Raw genomic sequence first — 19,840 nt, forward strand, 5'->3', positions numbered from 1 at the left:
TGTGTCATCCAGAGGAAGTCATCTGTCGGCAACCTACTCATTCATTTCATTTGTGTTCCTATGTCCCTACCACACATTTATCAAAACTTTTCTCTGAAAGTTTTGTATTCTGTCATTATTACATTTCCGATATTTTGGTAAAATTGAAATTAAAATTAAACTTTGTACTGTGAGAAGTCATAAATATTGTAAAGGGTGTTGTGGATATTTTACCCAATTTCTGTATAATTGTACCTGCCAAGTTATTTTCTAGATTAAAGAAAGTTATTCTAGACTAAAGAAGGTTTGTGAATTTCCATTTGAAACGAAATAAGTCAGTTTAGAATAAAGGTGAATTGTACCAAAATTTGCTGACAGGAAGAATTCTCTTGTTTTCTTTTCTGTCCTCTGGTCTGCTAACTTGCATTTTATCCTTTTCTCACTAAAATGCTTCCACTGAGAAGGACGTAAACGTAAAAAGCACAAAAAACATTTTAAGAAACCTTTTAAAGGTCTCGATCGCTCAAAAGGTAGGTAAAAGTAGTTTTTATGCCATGTGTTATTTATACACATTGCCACTTGATTTCTGTCTTTGAAGGTAAAATGAATGTTAGATTACAGTGTAACTTCAAAGTAAGTTTTAAGTTGGAAATGCCGATTAAAATAAAACAAGGATGCTAGGATAGGCTGTGATTTCCATTGAGTAGTGCTTTAGCAGTCCTTTGGTCATTGGTTATGTGGTATCTGAGAATTTCCACTCTTGAGCTTGTATTTTTCTATTTTTTATAGATAAACCGAAAGAAGCCAAAAAGGATACATTTTTGGAAAAATTGGCAACTCAAGTAATTAAAAATATACAAGTAAAAATCACAGACATTCACATTAAATATGAAGATGATGTAAGTAATTTCAGTTTACTCTGTAAATTAGTAATTAAGTGTGTATTTTATGATACTGATCCTTGATTTGTCTGTATATGGATTATCATTACCTGGTTTTAAATCCAAGATTGATTTTTTTTCTGATAAGTACACTACCATATCTCCTTTCCTCTGTCAGGCTTTTTTGTTCTGTGTGTAAATATATTGTAAAACCACCATAGACTCCTTTTCTAGAGCTAAAATAAGAGATTTCCAGACTGTCCTGTGTTATTTATTGTGAAATTTGTTTAATGCTGTAAGACTTATACTAGTATAACTTTAAGGCACTAGTTTGTTTTATACCGACAAAAAGGTTAGTTCTAGGAGGTGAAGAAATAATCAATTTAGTGGTAGTCGGTAGAGAGGAAACTCAAACCTGGTCCCTTGACTGCTAGTCCCATTCTTTTTATGTTCCACCAAGTTGAACTGAACACCCACAACTACTCAAATCCATGTGCAACAATATATTTAGAAGCCCAACTTCGCCTATAACCAAAAATTTAACATTATTTCATTAACCATTGTTTTACTGTTGAGTTTTAAAGTGTTAACAAATATTTTGAACTTAATATGCTTTGCTTTATTTCAAAGTTTGCAACATATGTAAGAAACCTTGAATTTTTTTATTTACCTAAGAAATTAGAAATGTTATTCCGTTTCTTTCAAAATTGAGTTGCATTTTTTGTTTTTAATTTACTTTACATTTGGATTGAATTAAAGCAATACAGACATATATAGAATTTATTTTCCTTTCCTGATTTGTTCCTTATGTAACTTAATATCCAGTAAGACATACTTGTAGTTTTTCAAAATATGCCATTTCTATTTTATCTTTTGACTTTATCTTTTGCTTTTATATAGTCATTAGACTGAATTTTTTTCTTTTTTGTGATGAAGATTTGCTCTGAGATTTGCCAATCTTCCTTTTTTTTTGCTTGAGGAAGATTAGCCCTGAGCTAACATCTGTGCCAGTCTTCCTCTATTTGGTATGTGGGTCACCACCACAGCATGGCTTGATGAGTGGTGTAGGTCCACACCTGGGATCTGAACCCATGAACCCAGGCTGGTGAAGCAGAGCATGCCGGACTCAACCACTGTGTCATGGGGTCAGCCCCTAAACTGAATTTTTTAAACAAATAAATGTTTAAAAAACTAACTCATCAATACCCTTGTTTATAAAAAACTTAGAAAAATAAAATGTACTCAACACATCATGGAAGTGAAAGAATTACTTTAAAACTAATGGCATATTGATAAATGAGAACCTCAGTTTGAACTTAAGCTAAGCTTTTTTACTGGGCAAGTAAAGTTAGAAAGGTACATTATTTCTCTCTAATAAAAGAATACAGAGCCAGCCCTGATGGCCTAGCTGTTAAGGTTCAGTGTGTTCCACTGTGATGACCCGGGTTCAGTTCCTGGGTTCCTGGGTACAGAACCACACCTCTCATGTGTCAGTAGCCATGCTGTGACAGTGACTCACGTAGAAGGACTAAATGAACTTACTATACACAACTATGTACTGGGGCTTTGAGGAGGGAAAAGGAAGGGGAAAATGAAAAAAAGGAGGGAGATTGGCAACAGATTTTAGCTTAGGGCAAATCTTCTCCTGCTCCCTCCAACCCCCCAAAATTACTGAGATACACAGGAGTGGGATAAGTACATCATTTATGTTTAAATTGATGTCAGTGACAAAATAAGATCTAAAAGGAAAAGAATTAAAAAGTGTAAAGGGGTCTTGTATCATTTCTCTTTCAATGTGATTACCTGAATTATTGTATCTAGAAGAATAATGAAAAATATAGAATGTAGGAAGTGGGGGTAGGGAAAGTACAACAATTTATCCCATAGATGCTTGTGGAAGATAGTAGTAGTTTGTGAGTAGTGCATTAGCAACTGAGGAGTTGTGTTTTATTATAGTTCCTTCTGAAATAGCTGCAAGTTATTTTGAGCTATTTACCTGTAGGTATAAAAAAGATAAGGGTGGGAATAAAGGAAAATATGTTTTGCCACAAATCGTAATATATTTTATATTAAAAACAAAGCTCATGGGGCTGGCCTGGTGGCATAGCGGTTAAGTTCAGCATGCTCTGCTTTGGGAGCCCAGGTTCGTGGGTTCGGATTCTGGGTGTGGACCTACACTACTCATCAAGCCATGCTATAGCAGTGACCCACATACAAAATAGAGGAGGACTGGCACAGGTGGTAGCTCAGGGACAATCTTCCTCAAGCAAAAAGAGGAAGATTGGCAACAGATGTTGGCTCAGGGCCAGTCTTTCTCACCAAAAATTGAAAAAAACACAAAGCTTGCAAAGCTATTTGTGCTTTTTAGCTTTACCAGAGCATGCATTTCTCCTGTTTGAGAGGCTCTATGTGACTAGACTCTGGAGTCCCTATTGGATGATTTAACATGTTATGTTTTTTCTTCACTTTCTAGTTTCCTTACTTTCTGTCATCACCAAAAATCTCTATGACTTTTGGACATCTTTAAGATGTCTAAAACAATGACATCATACACATTGTGGTACAGTTTAAGCATTGTGTATAAACATAACTTAGATATTGAAGATCAGAAATAGAACAGAAGTTTGACATTGGCAGATTTTGGGTTAAGAGACTGAGGAAATTAAATATTAAGAATCTTGAACATTTCCTATCAAAGTATTTTTTAAGTGTCAAGGAAACTAAAGATTTAAAAAGACAGATCATATTTCTAAGTGTGAAAATCTTAAATGTTTTAAAAATAATTTAGTGTTATCTGAGACACCTTGTTTTATTTGTCTATGAAGAGCATCTTTAATGATAGACGTAAGACTGTCTCTTTGTAACTCTCTAGACAAGAATCTGTCGAGTCATAGTGAGTCTTCTTCTAGTAAGAAAAGAGTTCTACTGGGAAAGTATCATCTCAGTGTCATGCCTACAAAATATGGGTAATCCCAGCCATGTTATTGCCTTCCTCCTCTTTCTTTTCCATAAGTCCATTTGTGTTGTGTGACTTTCTTATAAACCAGTTGCCCTATGTTGCCTCCTATAAAGAGTAGAGCATGGATTCTCTCTCACCATCAGTATATTTTAATGTCACCTTTTCTCGTTTGATAGGTCACTGATCCAAAGCAGCCTCTTTCATTTGGTGTCACACTGGGAGAACTTAGCCTATTGGTAATGTTGGTCTTATTTAAAATTTCTGTGGAACCTGTAAAATATTATTTCTAAGTCACAGGATGAATTGCCTAAAATCAACTATTACTACAAATAGCTATTTTATTTTTGTGTATAATCTTTCTAGAGCTGTTTTAGAAGTTCAAAACTTTTAGTGATGCTTTTATTACATTCTCTAATTATTTTAGTTTGTCTTTGAATTTGACAAACATCAAAATGTCAATATCAAATGTTTTGAAAGAATTAAAAGCTATATTCTTAAACATATGGGAAAGTAGGGGAGGATAAATTTCTATAGAGTCATGTTGTCATTCTTGGTATAGGTAGGTGGAATTTCCAAATAGCTTATACGTGTGTGCATGTTTATATGTATGTGTGTGTGTATATATTATATTGAGATGTATATAAGATAATTTAAGTATTTTATAAGGCAATTTAGTTTTTCTCTTAAAGGCCTTTAAGAATAGGGAGTGTTTCTATTTATGTTGGACATTTTTATTTCTATTATGGATAACTATGTGGTAAGAAATGTGTTTTAAAGTTAGGGACAGTGAGCAGTAAATCATACTAAATACATGTTTGCCTTATCATTAGTTATATGGAGAGGACCTTAGTAGGGAAAGAAGAAACATGAAAAAGAAGTAGACTGCCAGAGAAACAGAAAAAGGACATGGTTGCATGGGGGCCTTAAGAATGATACAGGCATACGGAGAAGTAGAGATATACGTTGAGTTGAAGACCAAGGCAGAAATATTAAAGAAAAAGAACTGGAGGGACAAAGGAAAGGGAGTCAGGGAAGTCAGTGTTTAACATATTGTTTATCCTTTGCCTCCTTTCCAAAATGAATTTAAAGTAGCTTTTGATAAAAAAAGAAATATACAATAACACCTTTAAAGAGACCAGAATCTGTGTTCTGAAAGGTAGAGAGATAATTTTTCCAGAAAAATTAGACTAGCAATATTAGTCAGAAGCGATCACAGTTTTTAACTTTGAGCTTCTAGCAGACAAAACAAAAAATTCAAAGTAGTCATATACCTCCCATTGACTGATAACAGGCATACTCATGCATAAGAATAATGCATAGTTTCCTTAGCGTGCGCTGTTTGAGTCTCTGTATCTTTTTGCTCAGGCTCTTCATACTGTTTTCTTTGCCTGTATTACTCTCTTCCCTTTGTCTCCCTGGAGATTCTACTCAAGTTTTTATACTTATGTGAGGTATTATCTTGTCTTTCTCTCTCCTTTTTTAGTTCCCTCTTAGAATTTACCATTTCTTCTTTTGTGCTCCCCAGTTAAATATTTTCAAAGCACTTGTAACATATTGTTGTAGTGGTTACCATGTTGCTCTCCTTCTATCTAACCTTCATTCATTCACTGATACAATAGTATCTATATTTTAGTGTTTTCATGGTGATTCAATGAGATAGTTTGTGTAAACCATTTGAAACATTGTCTGGCTCAATTATTTCTTGCTTCACCTGCTGCATTGACTATTACAACAAGAATAACAGCAAACTTACCTCTTTCTGTATCCATACCACTCCTCTCTTCTATCTTTCCAGTTTCCATCTAACTCTTACTACTAAGGTAATCTTCCTGCCTCTGATGTGGATCCCATCCTCCCCTATGTCCTCAGCAGCCTTTTTTCCTTCCCTCTCTCCCTGCCTTTCTTCCTTCTTGCTATCAATTTCTTTCTCTTTCCTAAATCTTCAACTCCCCTTCCTTCCCCCGCCCCCACTTCTTCTTACAAGCATTTAAACACCTTCAAGTCTCTCCTTTACAACAAAGTTAAAAGGCCTCTCCTTAACCTTCTCCCGCCTACCCAGGCCCAATTTAACTGCTGTCTCTTTCTCTTCTTTCTAACTAAACTTTTTGAGAGAATTTTCTTCCTTTACTATCTTTGTTTCCCCATCTCCTAGTGACTGTCCACCCACTGTACTCTGACTCTACTGCTCCACTGAAACTGTTGTCAACAAGTTCATCAATAATGCCCTGGCTGCTGAATAAGTTTATTGTAGTTTATCTCATGTCAGCATTTGGCATTGCTGATCATGCGGGTTTTCTAGAAATACGGTCATGCTGTGATTTCCATATTCTCCTGGTTTACTTCCTATTTTGCATTAACAGTTTTTTTTTTTTTCAAAGTGTATGGACGTTCTTCAGTAGCTTCTAGTCCAGCTCTCTGGTTTTATTCGTACCCAGTTCCTACTACAGTTCAGGCACATAGGAGCTCAGTAATTATTTTCTGGATGAATGAGCTCAGTGAAATTAGAACCCCCTCAATTCTATTTTCAGTGTTCTTTGATTTTGTCTTATAGATATGTAAAGAAACAGATAGCTAACATTAGCTAGAAACCTTTTCTTCCTAAGTTATTTTGTTACAGTTTACAAATATAAGAGCACTATTTTGTGATATAGATTATATATTCTTCATTTCATAGATATTCTCTTTTTCTTTTAGACTGCAAATAAACAGTGGACTCCGTGCATATTAAATGAAGCAGAAAAAATTATATACAAGGTATTAGACTAGATTAAAATCTTATTATTTTCCTAGGTACAAACACTTAATGTATTTTCTTGAACAAACTTTGATGGAGCAGAATGGGCCATTGGAATGTGAGTTAAAAGTTTAGGGTCTAGTTTTGGCTCTGCTACTTATTATGTGACCTTCTATAATCACTTATTTTGAAGTTTAGGTTCTTCACCTAGCATATAAAGAAACTGGATAAAATTAATATTTCCCAAATGATATTTTATGGAGCATTAGGTAATTGAGATATTATTAGATTTGTAGAAAAAATATTCTCTAGTCAGGTAAGTTACTGAGTAAAGTACTAAGCTGTTCATAAACAGGTATGTTTCATTTCTTTTTAAACCACAGGACTTCACAATACTTTAAATATGCTAATAAACTTGTGAATCTTCAAGAGGGATGTTTAGTATATGGCTTTCCCCACCTCATTGGTCAGAGGATCCTATCCCCTCAACCCTCCCTTGAAACAGCCATTCCTATCCACTGGAGGAATCATGTCTTTCTTACTCAGCAAAACATTTACAGGGTCTGTTTAATACTAAGTTCTCAATAAATATTTGATAATTGAATGAATGAATCTCCTTGGAAATAGTGTTCCTGGAAGCACCATTTAGCAAATGCTAGATTAATAATAAAGTCTCTGAATAACATGCATTTATTTCCCCCCATTTTTGCATTATTTTCTTTCCTTTAAAAGTTCAAAATGGCAATTGGATAATTTTGGCCTAGTAAATATGAGAATACTCTTTTAATATTGACTCATAATTTCAATGTGTTGGTTGCTTGACCTCTTTCATTTTCTTTCGCAGCTTATACGACTTGACAGTCTCAGTGCCTACTGGAACGTGAACTGCAGCGTGTCTTACCGGAGATCAAGGGAACAGATCTTGGTAATTTCAGTTTATGCCTGGAAGAGCTCATCACACTGCCTAAATTTGTTTAACATAAGAGGTCCTTAATGAGGACAGGATATCAGCCTTTTGTTTAAGTTGTATATAGCTAAATCAGAAGTGTGAAACACAGTTTTTGGAAGCACTTTTGTTTTTGAAGATCTTTGTGAAATCATTCACTAGACAGTGAGATGAGAATCTATACTGTTAAATTAAAACTGCGTTTATCGTCTTTTACACTCTCATTTTGATGGCTTTCTGGTTACACTGTGGTGTTTCATATGAGAATGATTACTTGAAGAGTATTGTAAAGAAAGATAATACCTTTCAGATCTGAAAAGTATATCCTTGGTGAATGGTTTAAGTGTTTGTGATGATGATTTCCTGAACAATCAAAGATTAATTTAAAATTTCAGTGTACTAAGCCAGTCTTAGTCGTGTTTATTTAGTTAGAGGACAGAGGAAGAGCAGTTGAATTTTCTGAACTGAATTAATTCCAGGATTCTCTCTCTTATTTCTCAGAAAGATACTATAACATGATTTGCCTTAGCTGAGAAAGTGTTTGAGATCCCAATTCATGGATGTTTATACATATTTTTTTTAAGTCAGGGGAACACAGTGTTATAATGTTGTTTATAGATGTTTAGAATTTTAAAAAATTATCTATTTCTATATTTCCTTCTAAAGAAATATATCTGTAAATAATGCTCAGTGTGTTTTTCTTGTGGACTCCCAATTACAAAGAGGGGAAAAAGACGGTGATTTAAGAACCAAGTGTTTTTTTGTATATGTGGCTGAATATGTGTGCATTTTGTTTTTCATTCTTATATAATTCACATTTTTTGTTTAGGATCAGCTGAAAAGTGAAATTCTTACAAGTAGCAAAATACCCCCAAACCATCAATATAGTAAGTAATGACAAAAGTTTATTTCATGTTACAGGAGGCATGGAATTAAATATTTTAATTTACTTTTTCTGATAAGTTACTTTGACAAAGAGGAAGTATTAGTTGTATACCTTAGTTTTATGATATGGCATATTTGGATTATAAGGAATTATTTAGGAATGGGTTATAATGCATAACACTGCTGGAGAGTAAGAGAGAGAAGGGCAGTGTGACTGTAGTTCACTCCCTACTGCTAACCCCACTTGACCTCCATGTCTTTTTCGTACCTTGTTACCATCTTCTTTGTTTTAGAAATTAGGTTTTCCTTTTCTTTTCTTTGTTTAATAACTGAGTTTCTGATATCTTGGTATTCAGGTCACCCCTAGCATGTCACTCTTGCCTGAGTAAGACACTAACCACTCTAGAGAATTTTTTAAGTGAGCTTTTCTATTTCTTGGCAGCCTCACCTTTATTTATTTTTAAATAGATCTCTAACAAAGCTGCCTGCTTGTTTATTTATCCCACTTCCTCCATTTCAGTTTTATTCTAAAGAAGCTATTGGTTTATTTTTATTTAGTATCCTTCTTTATGTTTGTTCTCAGCCTTCATGTCCATGTTCTGCCATATTCCATATTACTCTGGTTCACTCTTGTGTTTTTCATATTCTTTTATAACTAATTACCATTGTATGAGAGTTGGCATTTTCTCTTTATGTTCATAGACCTCTCTAAGATCTAATGGTGATAAAGTTTTCAAATGCTGCTAGTTTGTGAAAGCATTTAGTTTCAATTGTGAAAGAACTAGTTCAGAAAAATCTACAACTTTGGTCCTAGGCAATTCCACTCATAAATAACCTCTAAATAAATTAAAATTTTTATACAGTCTTATGCAAATTGTAAATATAAGATATCAAAATTTATGTAATTTTAATATTATTCACAGTTAAAATTTATGACTTACTTTGCCCTTTCATCTTCCCTAATATACCTTTTCATACTACTTCTCAACTTCAAAAATATTTTCTTTAGTTGATTCTAAGATTATATAACAATCATTTTGAAAACAGTAAAGTAGTAAGCAGTTTTTTCCTGGGTAATAAGAATTATATATGTAATTCTGTTCCTAAATTCTGCCAGTGATTAAATGACACAAATTAACCAAATTTTGTTTCCTATCTTGTATTAGTATTTTTAATGAATAATAAAATCATTAACTATTTTGTAGCAAGGAAGAGAAGCCTAATTTTACACATACTGTGAATAACTAAGAGTAGATTGGCTATATTTTGTACATTTCTTACTTAGAAGCATACAAGTACAGTTTCCTTCTTGGTGATTCCATTTTAACCACAGAGCTTGACAGTTGGTATTATGCAGGTAAGTAGTAGATGCTTAAATATTTTTTGGTAGTGATTTTTTAACTTTTTTTTTTTACATACTTTTGATCATTTTTCTTCACTTTCAGAGTAACAGTGTTTTCATAATTATTTACATGTAATATAAACATATCTTATGTCTTCCTATGTGATATAAGTTTTCCAGCCAATATCAGCCTCTGCAAAACTCTACATGAATCCTTATGCAGAAACAGAGCTCAAAACACCCAAACTTGATTGGAACATAGAAGTACAAAATATTGCCATTGAACTGACTAAACCTCAGGTAAGATTCAGTTGGACATTTCTAGCTTTAATTAGCATTGAATCTTGACTGCTTTTGTCCTTTTTGATTATTCCTTCTCCAGTGCTCTGGTGGTTCTTTTGGTATGTTATGATGAAATTTGACTCCTAAAAACAGATATATATATATGTTTTTAAAAGAAAATAAATATCAAATTTAAGAAATACTTTCCTTCATTTTATCTGATCTTTTCCTTATTGGTAGAGAATCTTACCAAATTATAGTGAATGACATTATTCCCACTTAATTCCCGGTTCTTGATGAGGATTTTAATGTGCTTTTTCTTCCTCAGATTTTAATAGAAGACACTCTTATATTAAACACTGTTTACTTAATGTTTAAAACAGCTATGTTGGCAGCTTCTGTTGTTTCCTAAGTTTGGTTATTTGCCCAGGGGATAACAGAGCTGGAGAACTGGAAGCAAAAGGAGGCCAGGGGCTTTCGCTAATTGAACTTTTAGCCCAGTGCAGTACTATAAAAATATAATGCAAGTTGTATATGTAATTTTAAATTTTCTAATAGTTATACTAACGAAGCAGAAAGAAACAATGAAACTAATTAATAAAATTAGTAACATTTTATTCAACCTAACATATCCAGAACATTATCATTTCAACATGTAATCAATATAAAAAGTTAAGATATTTTACATCCTTTTCTTTTTCCTTAAGTTTTCAAAGTCTGGGGTATATTTTACATTTATAATACATTAAAGTTCAGCTATTTACATTTTAAATGAAATTATTTATGCAATAATTTTTTGACCAGTTTGAAAATCAGCTTGTACATAGCTACTGCTGAAATGATGGACCAGAGGAAAATGTGTAGTTTTAGGAACAAGCGTGTTCTATGTCACTGGTTACAGATGCCATATTTCTATATTAAAGATACCATTGTTTCTAAGATGTGCATTTATTTCACACTTTAGCATATTTTAAAATAGGATATAAATAATTATTGGTGATATTACAGTTTAATCAGTGGCAGTTTTCTTTTGCAGCGGAACTTAAAAATTATGTTACAACTTATAATTGAAAGTGTTTTAAATTCGATGAAATACATTACTGAGTTGCCTGGCAACTATAATGCTCATTGATAGGGAATTTGGAGTCTCACTACACTGAAAATATAATAAAATTTGGTGTTTCTTCATGTGTGCAATGTAATAAACGTAGCCTTGTTTTGTTTTAATAGTACTTAAGTATGATTGACCTTTTGGAGTCAGTGGATTATATGGTTAGAAATGCTCCTTACAGGAAATATAAACCTTATTTACCGCTTCATACCAATGGTCGACAATGGTAAGTTAGAATTTTTTTTAACATATAATCATGAAGTTAGGGACTCTCAGAGTTAAGACACCTTTGAAGCCATGTAACGAAGCTGCTTTTTTTTTTAATGACAGGAATGTCTGTCTTTCTTTCTTTCTTTCTTTCTTTCTTTCTTTTTTTTTGGTGAGGAAGATTGGCTCTGAGCTAATATCTATTGCCCATCTTCCTGCTTTTGCTTGAGGAAGATTTTCACTGAGCTAACATCTGTGCCAGTCCTCCTCTGTTTTGTATGTGGGACACTGCCAAAGCATGCCTTGATGACCCGTGTGTAGGTCCACTCCAGGTATCCAAACCTGGGAAGCCTGGGCTGCTGAAGCAGAGTGCGTGAACTTAACCACTACATCACCAAGCTGGTCCCAACATGAATATCTTTTATCTTATGTCCTTGTTACTTTTTTCATAAAAGCATTCTCTTGTACTCCTGCTTCTAGATTATTCCCTAATTCTTAACTTAGCATTCAAGACTTTCAGTGTTTTTTATCTTACTGCCCTCTAGTCACCCACAAGGACTCAATGTTATAATCAAATTGGGATGCTATTAGTTTTGTATAACATGTCATTCTGTGCCTTTGTAATTTTGCTTTGGCATACCCTCTTCCTGGTTTGCTCATTTTGCAGTCTGTTTAAGTCAGAGAATTGTACTGGAGAATTGAAATGTTATTGCTGAGTTTCATAGGAAGACAGTTTATAAGAATAAAAAATGTAACAGTGTAGATCTAAAAAGTTAGTCTTTTTCCTGCTTTTTCTTAAACCTTTATATTCAAATATGCATTGATAAAATTTGATTTGCAGGTGGAAGTATGCAATTGATTCTGTCCTTGAAGTTCATATAAGAAGGTATACACAGATGTGGTCATGGAGTAACATAAAAAAACACAGACAGTTGCTCAAGAGTTATAAAAATGCCTACAAAAACAAGCTAACCCAGACTAAAATCTCCGAAGAAATACAGAAACAAATTCAGGTATATCTTGCATATATTGGTGAAAGGTATTATTTGTTAAATCATCTTTTAATGTTAATTCTAAATTTAATTTGAATTAAAATACAATTTTAGAAAGAATAGAACTGGTTGCTTTTTTGAGAGAATTTTATGGGAAAATGCAGAGTATTTTTTCCCAGTTTTTTTCTTCTTAAAAAAAAAAAAAAGCTTCCCGTCCTAGTATCAGATAAAATGAGGTTACTGTGAGCTATTTGGAGAAATGTGTTTGGTTTTTATAATAATGTTTAGAAAATCAATATCAGAGCTGCTCAAATATATTTATTATTAGGTAGATGTATATTATTGGTTTTGTCAGTGGCTTTTTTTAAAGAGTTCAAAGTATTATTTCTCAAAAACAACTCTTAATCCTTAAGATAGGAGGAGTCTTATTTACCCCCTTTTGAAATATAGAAAACTACCACGCTGAATACATAATTTGCTTAATATCTCATGATCTTGATCATATAACTATTTCTGCCACAAATTCATAATGTAAAGAATTAATTGAATTCCTATTATTCTGAAATATATGAGAATCACTAGTATTATATAGTAGAAAAAGCATCAAGCTTCTTAATATCTCATGTCTGGTGTTCTCATGTATAAAATGGAAACAATATCTGTCTCACTGAGTTGTGAGAATTGCATGAGGTAAGACCTGACACACACCCAGTACATATTAGATTCCTCTTACATACTTTTATGTTATAAGTTCCCCAGATCAGTTTGTGCTTTAGCCTACTTGTTGATTTGCAGAATTTTACATTCTTAAATTTTGTGTTTTATAATTGTGGCTTTAGTACAATGGTTGTAAAATAATGAAGAACAGAGTTAGAAGTAAGAACCGTAAGGATAATACCTAAAACAAGTCTTCCTCCTAAATATTCTTGATTTCATTTGCATATATGGCTATCTGTGTATTGTAATGATCTCATTAAAATTCTTATTTTCATATTATATTTAATGAGGTTTTACTTTCTTGGAAAACTTATTGCCCTTATTGCAAAAATTAAAAATATAAAAGCCAAGTGTACCTTTAAATTTATACTTTCATTATATCACAAGTACTGTTTGTTTATGGACTAGACCTAGAAATGATAGAAGAAAAAAATTTTTTTAATCTAATGACTATTTTTCTTGTTTACAAGTTTCTCTTTCTTTTATAGGATTTAGAGAAGACTTTAGATGTTTTTAACATAATTTTAGCAAGGCAACAAGCACAAGTTGAGGTAATCATTTTTGTTAGCTGATTTTATGTTTTAAACATGTTAATACTACTCCTTTAACCCTAGGATCAAGAAATCTAAGTTTGGGAAGTTGTTGAGATTTATTCAAGTAAGAATAAAAGTTGAGTTTTCATGGACTAATTTAGTCTCAGGAGGAAAAAATTGGAATATTGGAAAAAATAGCACTAATGTGAAGGCAAAAATTTTATAACCAAAAATTTGAAAATCCTCCAGAAGAAAGTAAAAGTCATCCATAATGCTAACGATATAGAATGCTGCTGTTAACATTTTGACATATAGGCTTCTGGTTTTACTCCCATGTGTATGTATCTACTTTTTTATGCTTTTTATCCCCTATTTCTTTCACTTTATCTTTACTTTGTTTCTTCTTCCCTCCCTTCCTTCTTCCCTTCACCTATCTACTTTCTTTCCTTCCTCCCTCCTTCTCTGCCTCTCCTCTTCCTTCCTTTCTTCTTTTCTTTTTCTTCCAAAATTTTCCAAAATCAGTCTATTTATAATGTTTCATAATTGCTGATTTATCCCACTTGGTACCTTATCCTCATTGTTCCATGTCCTTTCTATAATTCTGGAACATGACTTCTTTGGTAATTAAAAAAATAAGTTACAAGTACTACTCATTATAGAAAAGTTAGAAAGTATAGATCTACAGAAAATTGAAACAGCCATTATCTCATACACTAAAGATAACTACTGTTAGTACCTTTCTGTATATTCTTTTAGTCTTTTTTTATTCATGGATCTCTGTACACATATGCATATTTTTAAATGTGATTAAAACATGTGCACTTGTTCATTCATTTACTTAGCAATTATTTAGTGCCTGCCTGTTGTACTAACATTATGGTTAAGAATGTGGACTCGGGAGTTAGATAGTCTGGATTCTAATCCCAGCTTTGCCGCCTACTACTTGTGTGACCTTGGGCTAGCTATTTAACCTCTCTGTGCCTCAGTTTCCTCACTTGTAAAATAGGATTAATTCATAGGGTTATTGTGAGGAGTACAGATAGTCCATGTAAAGCATTAGACTACTATGTGCCTGGCACATAGTAATTACTGAATAAGTGATTTTTTTTCTTTGTTATTATCATTTGCATTAGCATACATGAGTGAACAATACGGACAAAAATTGCTTACTTACATTCTAGTAGGAAGAAGGATAATAAACAAAAACATAAATAAAAGTAAAGGGGAAAGGGTTATAGAGAGTGCTGGGCTAGGCAGTGGTGATGATGGGGGTTACAATTTTAGATAGGGTGGTCAGGAAAAGCCTCACTAAGGAGGAAACATTTGAGCAAAGACCTGAAGAAGGTGAGGGAGTCAACCAGAAAGATACCTGAGGGAAAAGCGTGCTAGGCAGAAAGACCATAGCAAGCTGAAAGGTTTGGGGATGGGAGCATATCTGGCTCATTCAGGGCATATCTGACTAAGTAAAGTGGTGAGAGAGTTGAATGAGTGGTGGTTAATGAGATCAGAGAAGATAGTGGAGGAGTGGGAGGGATGCTTGTGGAAGTTGGGGAGGATACCAGATTTTGTAGGGTCTTATAAGCAATTGTGTGAGTTTTGCCTTTTACTCTGAATTGGGGAGTAATTTTGAGAACAGCATGATATAATCTGACTTATATTTTAAAACTCATTCTAGCTGCTATTTTGAAAACAGACTGTAAAAAGGAGGGCAGGGGGAAAACAGGGAGACCCGTTAGGATGCTATTGAAATATTTGAGGTGAGAGATACTGGTAGCTTGGCTGAGAATGGTTGCAATGGAGGTGATAAGAAAAGCTCAGATTCTGGATATAGTATTTTGAAGGTAGAGCCAGTATTTCCCAACTGATTAGATATGAATTGTAAAAGAGAGAAGTCGGAGACGACTTTGAGGGTTTTGGCTTGGAGCAATTAGAAGGATGGAGTTGCCGTGAAATGAGATGGGGAAGACTGGATGGAACAAGCTTGGGTGGGATGGGAGAAGATCAGGAGTTCAGTTTGGGACCTGTTAAGTTTGAGCTAACTTTTAGACATTAACGTGGAGATATGGAATAGGCAATTGGATACGTGAATGTGGAGTTTAGAAGAGAAGTCTGTGTTGGATATATAAATTGAAGAGGGGTCAGCACATAGATGCTATTTAAAGCCATGACATTGGGTGAGATCATCTATGAAATTAGAGATGCTAGAGAAGAGGAGAGTTCCAAAGACCCAAAGCATTTTGTTGTTTATAGGTCGGAGAGATGAGAACCAGCAAAGGTGACCATGGAGGAGTTGCCAGAGATGTAGGTGGGAAGCTCTGTGAGTGTAATATCCTCAAAGCCGAGTGAAGGAAGAATTTCAAGGAAGAGGGAGTGATCAACTGATTGGTCTCCTGAGCTGAGGACTGAGAATTAACCATTAGATTTACCAAACATGGGATGTGTCAGTCATTCTTTCTTCAAATAATTTTTTGGTCCCAGTTGTTTTCTTCTCTCCTTCTTAGACTCCAATTTCATTTCTTAAATATATATGTGTATATATCTACACACACACATACACTGACCTCTGTAAATATGTACATATACATGTGCATATATATGACCTTTTGATATTATACCACAAGTCCCTGAGGCTTTGTTCATTTGTTTTCATCAAATCTTTTTTCTCTCTGTTCTTTAGTTTGGATAATTTCTATTGATCTATCTTTAACTTTACTCTGTCCTCAATCATCTCCATTTACTATTGAGCCCATCCTAGGAGTTTTTTATTTCAGATATTGTGTTTTTCAGGTCTAATTCCTATTGAGTTTCTTTCTATAGGTTCCATTTCTCTGCTGAAAATTTCGATCTCCTTCATAATTTCAACTCTATTTCCTTTTATCTCTGTAACATAGGTTACAGTGGCTCTCTGATAGTTTCAACATCTAGCTTATCTGACCATTGGCATCTGGTAATTTTCTTTTCCCTTGAGAATTGGTCACATTTTGCTGGGTTTTTTTTTTCACATCAAGTAATTTTGGATTGTATCCTGGACATTGCGTATATTATATTTTGTAGTCTCTGGGTCCTCTTCTGGAAAATGTCAATATTTTGTCTTAGCACACAACCTGGTTAGGTTCTGATCTTAAGTTGTATTTTGCCTTCTGTGGATAATGTTTTGAATCTCAGTTCAGTTCTTTGAATCTTTGGTATGTTGGTTTGGGTCTATTTTGCACATGAATAGTACAGGAGTTAGTTTGAGACTTATGCAGATGGTTCATATCTCACTTCAGCTTCTGAACCTTTGCTACTTTCATTTAGGTCAGTTTCATACAGGTGAAGCTTGAGTTAGACTGAAATATGTACAGGTTCATCCACAGAATTAAGAGAAATCCCATCCTCTGGCTCTTCCCGCTCTGGGATTTCCCCCTGTACACTCTAGCTTTCATGGACTCCCTTTTCTCATTCTTTGGCCAGACTGGAGTTTCTCTCAGGGGTTTAGCTGCTTGTGCCTCTGCTTTGCTCCATGATTGAGGCTCTCCCTCGGGACAGAGCCGTGTGAAGTGGTTTTCAATGGATGCATAACAAACTTAATGGCTTAAAACAACATACATTTATTATGTCAGAGTTTCTGTGGTTCAGGAGTCCAGGCATGACTTATCTGAGTCCTCTGCTTAGGGTCTCAAAATATTGTAGTTAAGATATTGACTGGGACTGTGGTGTCTCTGAGGCATAACTGAGGTAGGCTCTTGGCAGAATTTAGCTCCTTGTGGCTGTGGAACGGAGGACTTTAGTTTCTTGCTGGCTGTTGGCTAGAGGCTGCCCTCAGCTCAGTGTTTTGCCAAATGGGCCTTCCAACATAGACAGCCCACAACATGGCAGCTTGCTTCTGCAAAGGGAGAGAGAAACTCCAGCAAGACAGCTGCTACAGTTTTATGCACATAATCATGTACATCTCATCACTTTTGCCATTTTCTGTTGGTTAGAAACAAGTCACAAGTCATGCCCACACTCTGCTATTGTTGAGAAACTCTCAGTGGTTCTGAATCCTGGCTGCACCTTAGAATCACCTATGGAATTAAAAAAAATACTGATGATGCCTGGAGTCCACTCCCTCAAGATTTGATTTAATTGGTGTGTGGTGGGTTAGGGCATTGTTGTTTAAAAATTTTTTCTATTAAAGCTCCCTGATGATTCTTTTTTTCTCTTTTTTTAATTGAGATTGATAATAGTTTACATCATTGTGAAATTTCAGTTGTACATTATCTCTTGTCTGTCACCAGATAAGTGCTCCCCTTTACCCCCTGTGCTCATCCCCCACCCCCCTTCCCCTGGTAAGCATTGAACTGTTTTCTTTGTCCATTTGTTTGCTTATATTCCACATATGAGTGAAATCATATGGTGTTTGTCTTTCTCAGTCTGGCTTATTTCACTTAGCATAATACCCTCCAGGTCTATCCATATTGTTGCAAATCGGATAATTTTTGTCTTTTTTTATAGCTGAGTGGTATTCTGTTGTATATATATACCACGTCTTCTTTATCCAATCATTGGTCTATGGGCACTTGGATTGTTTCCATGTCTTGGCTATTGTGAATAATGCTGCAGTGAACATAGGGGTGCATATGTTACTTTGGATTGTTGATTTCAAGTTGTTTGGGTAGATACCCAGCAGTGGGATAGCTAGGTCATATGGTATTTCTATTTTTAGTTTTTTGAGGAATCTCCATACTGTTTTCCATAGTGGCTGCATCAGTTTGCATTCCCACCAGCAGTGTATGAGGGTTCCCTTTACTCCACATCCTCTCCAACATTTGTTGTTTTTTGTTTTGGTAATTATAGCCATTCTGACTGGTGTAAGGTGATATCTCATTGTAGTTTTGATTTGCATTTCTCTAATCATTAGTGATGTTGAGCATCTTTTCATGTATTTGTTGGCCATCTGTGTATCTTCCCTGGAAAAAGATCTGTTCATATCCTCTACCCAGTTTTTGTTTTGAGGAAGATTAGCCCTGAACTAACATCTGCCACCAATCCTCCTCTTTTTGCTGAGGAGGACTGGCCCTGAGCTAACATCCATGCCCATCTTCCTCTAATTTATATGTGCGAGGCCTGCCACAGCATGGCTTGACCAGCGCCGCGTGGGTGCGAACCCGGGATCTGAACTGGTGAACCCTGGGCCGCTGAAGGGGAAGGTGCAAACTTAACCACTGCGCCACCTGGCGGGCGCCTCCTCTGCCCATTTTTTGATTGGGTGGTTTTTTTGTTGTTGTTGAGTTGTGTGAGTTCTTTATATACTTTAGAGATCAACCCCTTGTCTGATAAATGATTTGCACATATTTTCTCCCAGTTGGTGGTTGTCTTTCTATTTTGTTGATGGTTTCCTTTGCTTTGCAGCTTTTTAGTCTGATGTAATTCCATTTGTTAACTTTTTCTTTTGTTTCCCTTACCCAAGTAGACATGGTATTTGAAAAGATGTGGCTAAGATCAGTGTCAAAGAGTGTACTGCCTATATTTTCTTCTAGGGTTTTTATGATTTCAGTTCTTACATTCAAATCTTACATTCAAATCCATTTAGAGTTAATTTTTGTGTATGGTGTAAGATAATGGTCTACTTTGATTCTTTTGCATGTAGCTGTCCAGTTTTCCCAACACCATTTATTGAGGAGACTTTTCTTTCTGCATTGTATGTTCTTGGCTTGTTTATCAAAGATTAACTGTCCATAGATGTATGTTTTATCTCTGGGCTTTCAATTCTGTTCCATTGATCTGTGTATCTGTTTTTGTGCCAGTACCATACTGTTTTGATTACTATAGCTTTGTAGTGTGTTTTGAAGTTGGAGATTGTGATTCCTCCAGCTTTGTTCTTTTTTCTCAGGATTGCTTTGGCTATTCGGGGTCTTTTGTTGTTCCATATGAATTTTTGGATTCTTGGTTCTATTTCTGTGAAGAATGTCATTGGGATTCTGATTTGGATTGCATTGAATCTGTAGATTGCTTTAGGTAGAATGGACATTTTGACTATGTTTATTGTTCTGACCCATGAACATGGAATATCTTTCCATTTCTTTATATCTTCTTCAATTCTTTCAGTAATGTCTTACAGTTTTCAGTGTATGGATCTTTCACCTCTTTGGTTAAGTTTATTCCTAGATATTTTATTCTTTTTGTTGTGATTGTAAACGGGGTTGTATTCTTAATTTCTCTTTTGCTAGTTCATTGTTAATGTATGGTAAAGCTTCCTGATGATTCTTAAGGGCAGCAAGGATTGAATACCACTGAGCTATGGTATCCAC

The 19,840-nt window shown here is 34.6% G+C and overlaps 1 protein-coding gene across 6 annotated transcripts in view; it reads left to right on the forward strand.

Annotated features, from left to right (window-relative positions):
* Positions 1–19,840, forward strand: part of VPS13C (vacuolar protein sorting 13 homolog C) — a 170,788-nt gene that overhangs the window by 34,898 nt on the left and 116,050 nt on the right. For 4 of the 6 annotated variants that reach the window (XR_011426104.1, XR_011426105.1, XM_023616348.2 and 1 more), the window contains exons 7-16: positions 444–509; positions 769–878; positions 3,996–4,055; positions 6,514–6,573; positions 7,398–7,478; positions 8,329–8,386; positions 9,899–10,026; positions 11,239–11,345; positions 12,168–12,339; positions 13,524–13,586. Coding sequence is in view for 3 of the 6 variants with exons in the window: in XM_023616348.2 (XP_023472116.2) it covers positions 444–509; positions 769–878; positions 3,996–4,055; positions 6,514–6,573; positions 7,398–7,478; positions 8,329–8,386; positions 9,899–10,026; positions 11,239–11,345; positions 12,168–12,339; positions 13,524–13,586 (905 nt within the window). In the remaining 3 variants the exon portion in view is untranslated. The remainder of the gene's footprint in view (positions 1–443; positions 510–768; positions 879–3,995; positions 4,056–6,513; positions 6,574–7,397; positions 7,479–8,328; positions 8,387–9,898; positions 10,027–11,238; positions 11,346–12,167; positions 12,340–13,523; positions 13,587–19,840) is intronic. The other 2 variants (XR_011426108.1, XM_023616352.2) reach the window with 1 other exon arrangement.

Source organism: Equus caballus, chromosome 1, assembly GCF_041296265.1.
Source record: "Equus caballus isolate H_3958 breed thoroughbred chromosome 1, TB-T2T, whole genome shotgun sequence".
NCBI lineage: Eukaryota > Metazoa > Chordata > Mammalia > Perissodactyla > Equidae > Equus > Equus caballus.